At 38.7% G+C, this 16,130-nt stretch overlaps 1 protein-coding gene across 2 annotated transcripts in view; it reads right to left on the bottom strand.

Annotated features, from left to right (window-relative positions):
* The window catches only part of DPP10 (dipeptidyl peptidase like 10), a 685,879-nt gene that overhangs the window by 226,324 nt on the left and 443,425 nt on the right, over positions 1-16,130 (bottom strand). For both annotated transcript variants that reach the window (XM_060775698.2, XM_067473093.1), the window contains exon 3: positions 9,956-10,051. In XM_060775698.2, the coding sequence (XP_060631681.2) occupies positions 9,956-10,051 (96 nt within the window). The remainder of the gene's footprint in view (positions 1-9,955; positions 10,052-16,130) is intronic.

The raw sequence follows: 16,130 nt of genomic DNA, 5'->3' as shown, positions 1-16,130 counted from the left end.
GGTCTCATTTGTCCTAAATCTGGCACTGAGCAGTTTATCTGCTTTCTTTGAGAAGACATCTGAATCTTGAGAGATCTTAGACATTTTTTCTGGAGTGTTGCTGGTAAACAGGAAGTCACTTGGCAGGTAGCATAGGAGAGAAAGAGAAGGATCCCACTAAGAACTGATAGGCATTATTGGTGAAGAACACTTCTCTGGAATTGCCCTTTTTGATTGCTGGACCCAGGGTGGGGAAAGAGACTGTGCTTGAAGTTAGCCTAGGTTCAGTTTCATTTTAAGTTGTGCAATGTGAAGGAGGGAAGTTCTTGGATGAATGGATGGATGATCATCATCATCATCATCATCATCATATTGGATGAGTAGTCCTTCAGGCTGGGCAGGCTGGGGACCAACCCAACACTGAGTGCTACTAGGGTACAATGTTTTGCCCAAGGATGTTTTAGGAGGAAGAGGAGATATAGGAGTGATGCCTGATTCAGAAACCTTACATTCTATGCTCTCCCTACCACCATAACGCAGTTACAAGTTTAAATAGGTTAAATAAAGTAACCCCTTTCATTCTAGACTCTTTTATCCTGTCACTTTATTTCTGGATTGGCCCAGCAACAGAATTTGTTTCTAAATGTTCACATATTAACTGATAAACAATGTGCCATGTATCCTTTCCAGGTATCAATGTCAACCTGCCTATTACTTTATTTAATCACAACATATGCCACTCACCTGCCACCTGAAAAGGTAACAGTTATACCGAGTTGAGTACCTAAATTGCAAGATGTCTTATTAAGTCCTGGAATCTGACTTCTATCTGTGCTGCACAAGGTATACAGAGTTGTTTTGATGCCTAAGGAAAACCTGTTGCAGCACAAGGCAGAATGAAGTACCAGCGTAGCCTAAATTCCTTCCACAGACTAGCAACATAAATACTCATTTGAATATCAATATCCAACTTTTTTTCTCGCCCTTAAGACAGGATATTTTCTGCTTTTGCATTTGAAGAGCATTTTCACATTTACAAAAACAATTTTGGTGGAAATGGTACACATTGCAAAAAAACAACATAAAATATATAAAGAAATTGCAATTGCTGCTGCCTAGTTTATCAACCTTTAAAATTAGGAGAATCAAATGGATAATTGGGTTCTTTGTGATCAATCAGTCTATCCTTCTGTTATGTGCTATTTATGTATACATCACTTCACAATGAGAAAAGACAGTAGTTTTGTACAAAAATAAATTACAAATTACACAATATTTAATGAACAGCAGAGAACTTGAAGGGTGTGTTGTCTCATTGTCATACCAGAGCCAATGTTTTCTCATTGTCATACTAAACCACAGCCTCTTAAAGAGGCTGTGGTTTAGATAATAAGAAACATTGTGAATATTACTTACATCCACAGACGCACAAGCTTTTTCTGAACTGCAAGCAAGGATACACAATCCTTGATAATCTATACTGGTTTTTGAGGGGGGAATCCTAACAATTTTCCAATAGATTCTTTTGTTAAAAAAACTGACTTCCTATGATACATTCAAAACTTATTCCTCAAAAGATTGTGTTTTTCAAAATCTTTTGAGGGAGAAGTGATATTTTGGCAAGACAGAGAAAACACCGCTCTGAGAGTTTTACACCTGAAAATAAAATAAACCACCCCCAAAATGGAGAATGTTTAGAAACAACCTTGGAATATCAACACCAACAATAAGAGAAGTGAAGATTTTTTGCTCATTACTCTGAATTGTTTCTCGCATAAGAAGTCACAGATTTGTTGCTGACAAGAAGAAATAGATGATCACAGCTATGAAAGTAACCAGAGACCATGCTTTCACAGTATTCTTTCTGGTTCACTATTATTTTAAGATTGTTTGCTCAGAAGTTATATTGTGTATTTTTGCTCCTTCAGACAGAGCTGATTTCTCATATTGTCATGTCTTTTGGTGGAGTTGTATTTATGTTAACGGTTGGGGATATCTGTGTTCCAAGTATGTTTACTTTTTTGTGGAATTGTGTGTGCTTGAAGAAGCCATGGCTCCACACTATCTTTGAAGTTGTCATTTGCTAGTTGTTCTCCAGTCAAAGACACTAAATTATGGTAGCATCAGAAATGTCATATTACTACCTTCTTATTGGCTTCAATAACGTAAGAAAAAAAAGAACATCAATAAAAAGAGGAAAACAAAGGGTAATAATAAGGATAATTCAGTCTGGCACTATTCTGCGCCTTTGCTGATCAAATTAATATTGTTTTGAAAGCTAAAAAACTTTGTCCACTCTGCCTTATACTCCACGGTATGCACAATCCATCAAATAGTAGATAAACTGTCACTTTGAAATATGTGGCAAGGAAGAGTATTGGCTAAATTCTTGTCACATCTTAATGCTTTAGAAGGTAAAGCGAGTATATAAATAATTAATTACACTGGAATGACTGAGATGTTTATTTTTAGTTCTTTTTAGACAGCAGGAGATATAGGAGACACCAGGAAAACACAGTTCATATAACTGTTTCCTTTTAAGTTTGCCATATAATAATAGCATATAAAATAACATATAAAATAGCATATAACATTTGGAAGTACATCCCATTGAACATAGTTGACTCTTCCTACAGAATATCAGTTCACCTTACTCCAATTTTAATACTGCATTTTCAATCACAAGAAAAAAGTCATTAAGGCTACATTTACACAAATTGCTTAATCCGGAGCTACTCCAAATCGATCACGATGGTAGCCATAAGCACTGGGCTAAGTCCTTGCAGCACCACCTTGGTGTTCAGCTGATCCATTTTGACCATAGTCACATTGATCCCACTGGGCTATGCTCTTGTCCATGTGTTGTCACTGCTGCTCCGCACCAGCCTACGAGTACCACAGTCACATTGATTGCCTATCACATTTGATGAGGCCTATTTAGTATCTATAAAAGAGTGTGGTATAACTAGTGCCCTATAGGAGTTTATAGTAGAAAACAGGAGAGAAAATATGCAGGATGCTCTAGTAAGATTATAAAAAGATAGAAACTGACTTTTATTGTTGCAGGCGATAAAGGATAAAGATAAAGGATAGATAGAAAAAAAAGTAAGTTTCCTAACTTTGGTGAAAGAGTCTCTAATTCTAATTATCATGTGTGTGTGTGAAGCCATCTCCTTCTCAAATAAAGGTTAGAAAAGACATTGGGAATAAGATGGAATTTACCTCTATATGTAGGCAGGAAGCAAAACACAGTGGGCAACATAGGTCTTGGAAACCAAGATGAAAGCAAGGCAGCAGGCATGCTTTGGTATTGGAGGAAGCAGGGGAAAGAGTAACCCCTGCTTCTTGGTGACTTGTGATTCTGACTTCAGCAGATATGACTACAATAAGAAGGCATTTGCAGGGAGCTCCATGGCTGCCAACGAGAACCAGTAGTGACACAGGAATGACCCATCGACTTCCTTGTGCAGGTAGGGAAAAGGTGATGGAGATGGTGTGGGTGTGGACAATGGATCAGGCCAAAATGGACCCAACCCAGTTGTTCAGTTGGCCATAAAGTCCCATGATACTCCAGAGTTTCCTGCAAGCTCTGGATTATTCCTCAACATTTAAAACTAACTCATTTTTATTTTAGCATGCACTTTTATGGATATAAATGCACTCCTTTGAATGTAGTACCCAGTGGTATTAAGGCCTCAAGTAAATCATTTTTATGTGTTTTTATGTATTACAGAATGGAAAATAATGTAATAGGATCTATTCTAGAAAGATACAAATCATATCTGTTCTACATTTTCAAAGTTTTGAAAGACATGAGGAGTTAAAGGTCTTTCAGATTTTTATAGTGGTCAGTTAGTGTTGATATATGAAAGTAATAAATCTGCATTCTAGAAGCCAGTTTTCCTGGCTTCAAAAAGCAATCTAATAAGATTTTGTTTACTATATGGGCAATATCTTTCCTTCCTAATTTCTCCATCCCTTGTTTGTATCATCCTCACTACCACAGCATCTGTAATTAATTAAAGAATAAAGTATGTCACCAAAACTTGTATTAAATGAACATCTGGTTTGTCTCAGACTATAAACAACCTTGCATGAAAGCAATTCTCACTGAAATACGCCTATAGGATTTCACTATGGACTATTTGAATTTATTCACATCATACACTTTTACTTCCTGGCCTTTGCCTTTTCTCTATGATTAATAGATTTTCATAGAGCAATTATGCACTGCTCTTCCACAGAGCATCTAACAACATACTATTTCTGCAAAAAGTTGTATCCGCTAGCTATTTGATAAGTATTCTTTTTTATCTGAGTTAATAATAAAACTTTATTTATATATCTCTCTATCTCCCCTAAGGGACTCACATGCAATAACACAGAAAAAATATAGAGAGTATTCAAAACATAAACACAAGGTTATTAACGGACAACATATACATTAAAAACCAGTTCAAAATACTATTCTCTGTCTCTCCTGAATTTCTCACACATGTTTTGTTTGGTTATCTGCTGCCAGCTCTGAAAATGCTCCCTCTTGGGCCTTCATTGCACAGCTGAGTTTGTTATCTGGATCTGTTTTTTTTTCCAATCTTATTGGCTAAAATGGGCCATGGCGTATTGTCCTGGTGTTGTTCTTTGCCATTTTTAAAACCTTTCTGACCATAGCTAGAAGGGGAAAGACTGTGGTAATAAAAAGAAAATAAATTGTTTTCATACATTCTAGAGAAACTAAAACTATTTCTACAAAGTAAGCTTCAGTAAATTTATATATACTTTATACATTGCCAGCTACTTCAAGAACAGTAACAAATGTATTGCGGAGAAAATATCTCCAAAATCAACAAACAAAAGTTAAAATTTTGGGAAAAACAATCAAAAAAGCCAGGTTTTTTTAACTTTCAGTTTTATCAACTGTTAAGAGTTATTTTTTTTTTCAAAACAGGTGAACGACTGAATATACTCATGTATAAACCTCATGTATAAATCAAGGGCAGATTTGAGGGCCAAAATTATGAATTTTGATATGACCCATTGTCAAGACCCAGAAGCCTCAAGAATGCCAAACACAATATAAAAGGTCCAAGCAAATGTTTATTAAACACAAAAAGGCTTAGAGACACTTAACTCAGTGCCTCTAGCACAAACTAAGAGTCAATAGCAACCGCTAAGTAAAAAACACAACTTAAATATAATCTGGAGTATAATCTGGGATAACAAAAAGTTTCAGCAATCCGCTTGAAATTCAAAAGGTTCAGAAGGCACAAGAAAACAAGGTGGAAGCATGCAAAATCGAGGTCCAAATCAGTCCGAAGCCCAGGCACATCCAAAATGAGATGAAGCAGTCCAAAAAGCGAAGTCGTCGTCAAAACACAGTCCGTAGTCAAAAGGAAGGTAGAAGTCAGCACTTACAAAGTTCCAGCCAGAAGTCACGGAAACACGGAGATCTGCAGTTCAAGGACCCAAGCTTGAGAGTAATGGCAGTAACAAAGTTCCAAACCCAATAAGACACTTTGCCTTCTGCAAAGACCCATTGAATTCAAACCAACTTACATCCTATAACTCATCATCAGAGGATGAACTGCTCCCCACTCTTTCATCATCACGTTCAGCTGCCCCATTCCCTGCAGCACTGCCGCCCATCTCTCCACCTTTGCCACCGTCTTTCAAGACTTAGGTCCTTCCAAGTGTTCCCAGATTGCCAGTCTTCTGCAAACCCCTCAAAGTCATCACTGGATGTAGGCTGAGTACAGATATTCCTAATTTCCTGTACACGGATCCAGTCTAAACCATCCTCCTCCCCATCGTCACTCCCAGTCCCATCACTCCTTTCAAAACCCACAAAGTCTTCATCTTCATCTTCTGTTGGAGCGCTAAGTATATCACAGATACGCTTCCTTTGGATCTTCTCATCTGATTCTTGTTCTCAAGTAGCCCGCTTAACTCCCCTGCTTTCCTCTCCTTCCCCCATTTCACAATCTGAGAAACCCTCGAAGTACTCAGAATCAGTTGGAGCCATGAATATATCTCTAATCCGCTTTCACTGCTGCTCCTCCTCCAACACCTGTGCAGCCTTCTTCTCCCTTCTACCAGTAGTAGTAACGTTACTATCACACTGTACTACAACACCCATGGACATGATCAAATGCTTTCTCCAAATCAAGGAATATAATATGACATTGCTTTTGTTTCTCATGATGTCTCTCAACCAAGAGTCAAGTGGCATGAATTGCATCAATGATACGGCAACTGGAGATGAAACAGCCAGGTCGTTAGCATACAACTCTGCTGCGCTAGCTCCACTGGCTGCCAATTTGCTTCTGGACACAATTCAAAGTGCTGGCTTTAGCCTATAAAGCCCTAAATGGTTTCGGTCCCACTTATCTATCTGAATGTATCTCTTTTTATGAACCATCTAGGATGTTAAGATCTTCTGGGGAGGCCCTGCTCTCGGTCCTGCCTTCCTCACAGATGCGTTTGGCGGGGATGAGAGACAGGGCCTTCTCAGCGTTGGTCCCTCAACTGTGGAATGCTCTGCCTAGAGAGATAAGATCGCCCCCCTCCCTCCTGAGTTTTCAAAGAATAGTGAAAACCTGGCTTTTTGAACAGACCTTCCCAAATATAGCATAGAAATATGATATCATGGAACCACTGATGATGCAACTGGACAATGATTTGATATGAAGACGCTTATGATAATATTTTTAAGGCTTTGTGTAGTTTTTATATTTTTATATTGTTTGCTAAATGGTATTTTATGATTCTTTAATTGTTGTAATTGTTTTGGCATCAAATTGTTGCTGATTGTTAACCACTCCGAGTCACCCCTGGGCTGAGAGAAGCGATATATAAATGTAGTAAATAAATAAATAAACCACATTGGTTGGTAGTAAAGTGAACAATTTCACAAATTCTGCGGTCGATGACACGTTCAAACATCTTCATAGTATAGAATAGCAGATGGATCACCTGGTAAGTTGGTATAGTCATTGTTTGCTGCCAGACCATATATTCCTAACATATATTTAAAAGTTCAGTTTGATGAGTTTCTGGCTTAAACACATAACACATAACCTATGCCTGCAAACCTATGGCCCCTATGGCACCATCCACATAATATGTCACTCCCTCCCCCCCCCCCCCCCCCCGGTCACCATGGAATTTTCCATATGTGGAGAACCTCCTATTTCAGAATTTCTCTTTTAGACAGAAGGACAGAAAAATATACATTTTTTGTGGAAAGCTGATCATGGCAAAAGAGGGAGCAGGTCTACAAATACACCCTGAACCAGCACCAAATCTGTACATGCCCACAAATCTCTTCAGATCTTCAGTGCTGTGGATTTAAAAATAAATCCACAGCAAGGTATCTAAAAGGTGTGTGGTGGAGAAGGAATAGTCAGATTACCCTTCTTCACTTTTCCCAGGAGACCACCCTGGTTAAAAAAAAATAGTGATGGGATTTATTCTGTGAAACATTTCTTTTTAAAACCATTCTGAATAGGAAAGTTATTTCCAAGTGAAGAGCTGCTGTGCTTAAATGAATCTAAGGAACACTGAGACAGACTAAGCACTTGAGTACCTGGCAGAGGACCAACAGAACTAGTGGGTAAAATGTTGGGTCCCAAGATTCACCACATATCACTTTAGCCAAAGCTGTTCCCATTCCATGCTAATTTAAATGTATTTTATCATGATTTCTGCAAATGAATCTGTATGCATTCCTTTAATAGCATAGCCTTTTTGTAAGTTTAAATAATCTGATAACCATTTTGATACCTCATCATTCAACACAGCACTGTAGTTTAAACAAATTACAGCCATTCCCTCTCATTTCTACTTCTATGGCACATCCCATCTTTCTTTTTCAATGTGTCCTTAATCTGAACCTTTTTGTATCACTCACTGGCAGCATTTTAAATTTTCACTTTTTATTAAATGTTGAAAATCAATACTACTAAAAGTAGATGCACTCTCATTTAACATCCTCAAAGGCCTGACAGACATAGACCTTTTTCAGAATCACATTAGAGAGCAGTGGCTGATCTGATGGAATTTAATTATAACATAAAAAGACACAGGCCACAATCTAGAGAGCCCATTTGTGTGCTCTCAGGGGATTGTGCATGCAGAGCCAGGCTTTCTGCCTCTCTTGTTCATCACATTAGACATCAGCACCCCAGAAGGAGTTTGCCAAAAAAAAAAAAGGGATATTTTTGTTGCTGTGGTTCAAGGAATATTCCCCATTCCAGGAGTGTAAGGAATTGATACTATGCAGGAATTAAGAGCAACTCAGTCTTCATGATGTTCTGGTCCACATTCATCCTGACCATAGAGTCTGAGATATAGTTTTAGATCTTATGTTATATAGATGTTTATGTATTTTATAGGGTGGTATTTGTTTTGTTTTTGCATTGCATTTTACTCCCTTAACTATCTGTTATATGGCCAGATATATATTTTGTCAGTTGGGAAATTGATTTTTCTCACACACATATATACATACACACACAAAGACACATTAATATGTATTTTGATGAAGAATGAATGCAGTCTCTTAATTATGCAATGGTAAGATTTTATACTGTCCCATGTCTATGAGACTTCCTGCCATTCATTCCACAAGTATTAGCAACCCTTCACTGTTTTCACTAGTATGGCATTATCTAATCTCCTGGTTCACCTTCTGCAAACTGTGACACATGTACTGATCTGCAAGTGTTGTGAACTGTCTTTTCATCTGTACAAGTAGTATTGTCATTCCTTGAAAACTTTTATTCCAACACTTATTAATATGCATCAGAAAATAATTAAATTATAATCTTAGAGAGAGAGAGAGGGAGAGAGAGAGAGAGGCTGCCAGCAAGGATGTGGAGTTGCTATTACCTATTTGTATGGGGGGAAGTATGAATATGAAAAACTGAATTTATAAAATAGGTTAATGGCTAATGTCATATATATGATCCAACCAAAAAGTGTCATGAGAGTGTTAATTTTATCTTAAATCCAAACATATAAAACAGCATCACAACACTGCAGAAAGGCCAAAGTGCAAATGAATACCACATTGTGCTTTGTGGGGAACTAATCCTATTTTTTCCATCTGAAATATGTTGCCTTGTATGTTTCTTCAGCTAATTCACAGATTCCCAATTTTCAGGTTTGTGGTTGAAGTGACTTGTCTTCAGAGGAAAGTGTTAAAGCTATTTCAGTTCCTGAATCTAAATGAAAAATCTCCACTTTTTCCTTTAATCGTCTATTTTTGAGAAGACATAGAGATGCCTAGAGATCCTTCAAAAGATTTCAAGTAACGAACATTTGATGTAATCCCCACATGATGATCACAATAAGCTTTAAATGTTTGAAAGCAAATGTTTCTTCATCAAAACATATCAGTTGTTCCAGATAGTATTTAATTGATTGAATCCAAATTTCATGTTTGGTGATTTGGTCTGCATTGATTGAGGGGTTGTATAATTTGCCTGCATTGCAAAATCTAAGTATTAGTTTTGAAACTGAATATTTCTCCCTTCCATTAACTATAATTTGAAATTAACAAATAGCTTTAATACCACTTCCCAGAATTTGCCAGAATTCAATAAAAGTTTTATAGTAACACAGAATACTTTCCATATATATATAAAAGTATTATATGGCAAAAGCAATGGCAAAGGATGAGAAAACAACCAGAAATTCCATAATGCAAATAAACTGTACTAATGGAAAAGTTGTAATTATCAAAATGTATTTCACTACTAAATAAATTTATTTCCATTTCTATATTCTATGTTAAGACTATGCCTGAATTTCATCCGGTCAAACTATTAAGAATCAGTCTTTAATAACAAGAAATGTCACACATTATGACATCATCAACAAATTAACAAATTGGTCAACACATCATTTGGATTTATTTATAAATATGCCCAATCCAACTCTTTCTGTTCAGAATGCTTAATAACATGCAACATACCATTAATCCATTTGGCTTCTGGATTGTGAATTATAAACTCTTTCCTGAACAGATCTTCTAAAGACAATCTTGTTTCTGATGAATTTGACAGTTCATCTAAATAAAATTTAAAAAAACACATGTTAACATCAAATCAGTTATTTTCAAAGAAGAAAGAACAAAGATGTATAAATCAAAATAGCAGACCTACCATTTCAATACACAGAATCAGGTCCATAGTGGTAAATGGGTTCTTTCCCCATGTATTAAATACATTTGTACTTTTCAGAATGATATCTCAGTAAGGGTAAAAATGGAGAGCATGTTTCACTAATATTTTAGTACTTTAGTACTTTATACATACATACAATTCCAGAGGTTAGCCAGAAGAGATAAGGAACTATTTTTAAATAAGCAATGCATGGAAGTGGAAGAAGACAACAGAATAGGAAGGACAAGAGACCTCTTCCAGAAAATTAGAAACATTGGAGGTAAATTTCAGGCAAAAATTGGTATGATAAGAAACAAAGATGGCAGGGACCTAACAGAAGCTGAAGAGATCAAGAGAAGGTGGCGAGACTATACAGAAGATCTGTATAGGAAGGATAATAATATTGAGGATAGTTTTGACAGTGTGGTGAATGAATTAGAACCAGACATCCTGAGGAGTGAGGTTGAATGGGCCTTAAGAAGCATTGCTAACAACAAGGCAGCAGGAGACGACGGGATCCCAGCTGAACTGTTTAAAATCTTAAAAGATGATGCTGTCAAGGTGATGCATGCCATTTGCCAGCAAATATGGAAAACACAAGAATGGCCATCAGACTGGAAAAAATCAACTTATATCCCCATACCAAAAAAGGGAAATGCGAAAGACTGCTCAAACTTCCGTACAGTGGCCCTTATTTCTCATGCCAGTAAGGTAATGCTCAAGATCCTGCAAGGAAGACTCCAGCAATACCTGGAGCGAGAGTTGCCAGATGTTCAAGCTGGGTTTAGAAAAGGTAGAGGAACGAGAGACCAAATTGCCAATATCCGCTGGATAATGGAGAAAGGCAGGGAGTTTCAGAAAAACATCTACTTCTGCTTCATTAACTATTCTAAAGCCTTTGACTGTGTGGATCATAATAAATTGTGGCAAGTTCTTAGTGGGATGGGCATCCCAAGCCACCTTGTCTCTCTCCTGAGGAATCTGTACAAGGACCAAGTAGCAACAGTCAGAACTGACCATGGAACAACAGACTGGTTCAAGATTGGGAAAGGCGTACGGCAAGGCTGCATCCTCTCACCCAACCCTTTTAACTTGTATGCAGAACACATCATGCAATGTGCGGGGCTGGATGAATGCAAAGCTGGGGTGAAAATTGCTGGAAGAAACATTAACAACCTCAGATATGCAGATGACACCACTCTGATGGCCAAAAGCGAGGAGGAGCTGAGGAGCCTTCTAATCAAGGTGAAAGAAGAAAGCGCAAAAGCCGGGTTGCAGCTAAACGTCAAAAAAACCAAGATTATGGCAACAAGAATGATTGACAACTGGAAAATAGAGGGAGAAACCGTGGAGGCCGTGACAGACTTTGTATTTCTAGGTGCAAAGATTACTGCAGATGCAGACTGTAGCCAGGAAATCAGAAGACGCTTACTTCTTGGGAGGAGAGCAATGTCCAATCTCAATAAAATAGTAAAGAGTAGAGACATCAGACTGGCAACAAAGATCCGCCTAGTCAAAGCCATGGTATTCCCTGTAGTAACCTACGGATGTGAGAGCTGGACCTTAGGGAAGGCTGAGCGAAGGAAGAGAGATGCTTTTGAGCTGTGGTGTTGGAGGAAAGTTCTGAGAGTGCCTTGGACTGCGAGAAGATCCAACCAGTCCATCCTCCAGGAAATAAAGCCCGACTGCTCACTGGAGGGAAAGATACTAGAGACAAAGTTGAAGTACTTTGGCCACATCATGAGGAGACAGCAAAGCCTAGAAAAGACAATTATGCTGGGGAAAGTGGAAGGCAAAAGGAAGAGGGGCCGACCAAGGGCAAGATGGATGGATGGCATCCTTGAAGTGACTGGACTGACCTTGAGGGAGCTGGGGGTGGTAACGGCCGACAGGGAGCTCTGGCGTGGGCTGGTCCATGAGGTCACGAAGAGTCGGAGACGACTGAACGAATGAACAACAACATACATACATGGTCTTAAAAGAGGCTTATATAATGTGAGTCAAGATTCAATGATAGCAGTAATCTGTGTCAGTTTACACAGACAGCCTCCCGCCTCGACAGGCTATAGTTTCAAGTGCTGAGAGCCTCCAAAGGCACTCCCTCAATTCATATTGCAGGTTATAGCGAGCACCATGAACATGTAGGCCAAATGCTGCCAATGTCCTCCCCAAACACTAACCACCCAAGGAATGCTTTCGTTTGGGGACAATTTCATCCTAGATTTGATGTGTTTCCTCCAACACAGACAGGCATCCCAGGGTTCCTTGTGTGGGATTTGCATGACTCCTGTCCACTGCCTCTCCCTTCCTACTATTTCCTATGGCACAAAGCAAACACAGGATAATTGATCAGCAACTGAACGGATTGGAGGGGTTTAGGGGACTGACTCTACAGGATGGAAGTTGTAGTTCACCCTGCATCAAGGCAGAGCACTGTGAACCCATTCAATAATGGATCTGGACCCAATTTGACACACAGAACCCCCATGGTCAGGTTTGGGGAAACTGACCTTGATTTATAGGAGTTGTGGTTCATCTACATCCAGAGAGCACTGTGAATCCAACCAACAACAGATCTGAACCAAACTTGGCACAGAGACCCAACATGGCAGGGTTTGGACATGATTGCCCTGGAAATCTGGGAGTTGTAGTTCACACTTATCCAAAGAGCACTGAACCCAGCCGATGACAGATCTGGACCAAACTTTGCACACAGAACCAACATAGGCAACTGTGATTACTGGCTGGTTTGTGGGTGAGTGCCCTGGGAATCTGGGAGTTGTAGTTCACCCTTATCTAGATATCACTAAATCCAGTTGATATTAGATCTTGACCACACTTGGCACCCAGACCCAACATGGTCAACTTTGAATAATGGCAGGGTTTGGGAAGGATTGATTTACGATTCTGAGACTTTTAGTTCACCCACATCCTTATGCATTTTCTATTGGGAGCATTCATAAAAACAAAAGGAAAGACTTGCTTTTTTCTAATAAATAGTGTAAGGCATTACCAAACTGATATTACCAAACTTCAAAAAACAAACACTGTGTTTCTCAAATAACCTGTGCACCACGGGTTCCCCAAGCTAGTTTTATAAAAAAATGTCAATGGGCCTGCCTAGACCAACCATTTAAATTAATACAGTTCCAAAGCAGTACTGAAAAATTGCTTTTTGGTGTACAGATGATTATATAGGAAATCCTGGAACCAATTTGACTCCCAGATGGTGATTACACAAACCACAGAGCACTGATTCGTTTTAAGGGATTTCTTTTACATGCTTTTGTGATTGCTTGTCTGGCTGCCACAGTTTAAAGCTAGTTTTAAATTGCATTAAATGGTCAGTGCAGATGAGGCCAATGTTATGATAAAGACAGTAATTAGTGTTGTGCACGGATCCATTTTTCAAAACAGATTCCAGCTGTTTCAGCCAGCCGTAATGGCATGGGCACCGCCATTTTCTTTCTGGCCACAACAGACCACATGCCTGATGAAAATGTCTGTTTTCAGTTTCTTTCAGCTATTTGTGGAACATGGAGAGGCAGCCACACCCGTTTACAGGGTTTCCCTGTGAGGCTGTGAGCCTTGGAGCCTGCTTGGGTCAAGCAGAAGAAGAAAGCCACTTACAAAATCTGTATTCTATCTAAGTGCCTTTGTTGCTCTTAGGATCTTGCTTTTGGACTCAATTTCAAACTTTTCCTTTGGCAATTTCCTTTGGCAATTTCATTAACCGCGTTGAGTCGCCAATGTAGGCTGAGAAACGGCGGTATACAAGCGCAGTAATAAATAAATTTCAGGGGTGGGGTTAAATATTGGGGTGTTTTACTGAAGGCAGGGGATAGCCTGAAGGCAGGGGATAGCAGGGGATAAACACAGGGAGAATACCATTCCTGCCCAGGTCTAGTTGAAGGATATTAGAGGAAATGATCCTAGAAAGGGTCATTTCTGAAGCCTGATACCTCCTTAACCCAGGTCTAATCAAGGATACAAGGAGAAAGTGTCACAGAAAGGGTGATTTCTTAAGCCTGGTGTCTCCTTAACCCAGGTCATATTGAAGCATATAAGTGGAAAAGGTTCCCATAAAGGGTGGTTTTTTAAACCTGATGCCTCCTTAACCTAGGTCTTATTGAAGGATACGAGGGGAAAGGATTCCAGAAAGTGTGGTTTCTCAAGCCTCATGCCTTGCATCCAGGTTTTATTGAAGGATCCGAGGAGAAATGATCCCAGAAAAGGTGGTTTCTTAAGACTAATGCCTTAAAAATGATGGAAAGGGGAGCCTTATATGTTCCCCATTGCCGCCAACAAGCCAGATCTTCCCGGACCTTTTGGTTGCCAGACCAAAAAATGTATTATTTTTCTGACTGGATTCAGGAGGCTCCTGAAATATGGATCTGGGGTCCACCGAAATCCAGATATCAAAAACAGAATGAGGTTTAACCAAATTGCACATTCCTAATAGTACTACCAGAGAAGATCCAGTATAACATTCTTAATGTGGACTGCTGCTCTGTGTTTCTGCCTTTTGTTTTAGTAATTTATGTTTGTGTTATGTGTTACCCCTAATGACATACAAGATAATCTGTTTTGTAAAGTTTGCATACTCTTTTACATTATTACTATGATATTCCAGGTATTGAGGAATGAGCACAGACAGAGAAATACAATTAGCAGATGTTATAGTGGTACATAATACACATATAGCTGTATAATCCAAACATGTCTTTTAAAATACTGCTGTATAACAAAGATATGTGTTAGGCATATAAAATCCACCAGATATATGCCTGAGAGTTATTCCAATAATTTAACCATTTAATGTCCAGATGGCTCACATGTGTGCATATTTTTGTCTCGGATACATCCCTGAGCAACCTAGATAAAATGCCAACATAAGCATTAGTGATAGGCCCTCTGGGGTAAAAACATGAGAATGCAGGAGTTTTTAATTTTAGCTTTTAATGGTTTCTAACTCAACTTTGCAAAGCTACTGACTTTCAGAGAGTTTGAAGAATATAAGATTTATCCATATTGACTCTTAATCAGCTCCTGTTTCTGTGGTGTTTTGCCTTATTCTTTTCCCAGAAAGTACAACCGTTTCCGAATGTAACTAGACACATTACCCAATTGTTCCAGTTCAATTGGAGATGTTCATGGCATTGAAATAAAGTTTTGCTTACTTACACACTCCTTGACTGGATTTTTCTGCCCAGATTTTACATTGAGAGTTCTAAATCTACTTGTACTTATTGTGCAGTATAGAGGCAGAGAATGCTGATAAAAATGGTTACATTTGCTTTTATTAACAAGATGGAATAAAATGATTTTGAAATGGGAAGCTCAATACAGACATGAAGGGTACTGTCATAACATTTGAGTTTGAAGTCCCAAAGGAACACATAGATAAACAGGAAAATACAGTGTGAAATAGGGATACGGATGTTTAAATTACTTGCTCTCATAGATGAAAGTGAGTACCGTAATTTTAAAAATCCTCTCTGAGCTCTGGTAAATCTTTGAAAACTGTGAGTTTTTTAACATGTTCTCATGGAAAAAAGCAGTCTCCCAACTTACAATTTCCCTGATTCCCCATGGTCATGTAGCATTTATTGGAAGAGAGCAAGAAAGTGTATCACAGGGCCCTTCCAGACAGGCACTGTATCTCAGGATCTGATCCCAGGTTTTCTGCTTTAAACTGGATTATATGAGTCCGCACTACCAGATAATCTGGGATAAACAGAAAACCTGAGATCAGATACTGTGATATAGGGCCTATCTGGAAGAACTCATGCTTGGTGCTAGACAAAATACCCCACCCTCTCCTTCGTAGTCATACATGACCATGCTGTAAGGGGGCTTAGTGTTCACTTCAACTCCCTTCTTCCATATAAAAAAACACAGTAAAAGCACTCCCTGAGCAATGGGAAGTCAATAGGGTGTTGTAAGCAAAGAAGGCAAAGGGGAGAGGGTCTGGGTGGCAAGGAA

Source organism: Anolis sagrei, chromosome 1 (genome assembly GCF_037176765.1).
Source record: "Anolis sagrei isolate rAnoSag1 chromosome 1, rAnoSag1.mat, whole genome shotgun sequence".
In the NCBI taxonomy this organism is placed as follows: Eukaryota; Metazoa; Chordata; class Lepidosauria; order Squamata; family Dactyloidae; genus Anolis; species Anolis sagrei.
This window is presented reverse-complemented; position numbering and strand designations above follow the sequence as displayed.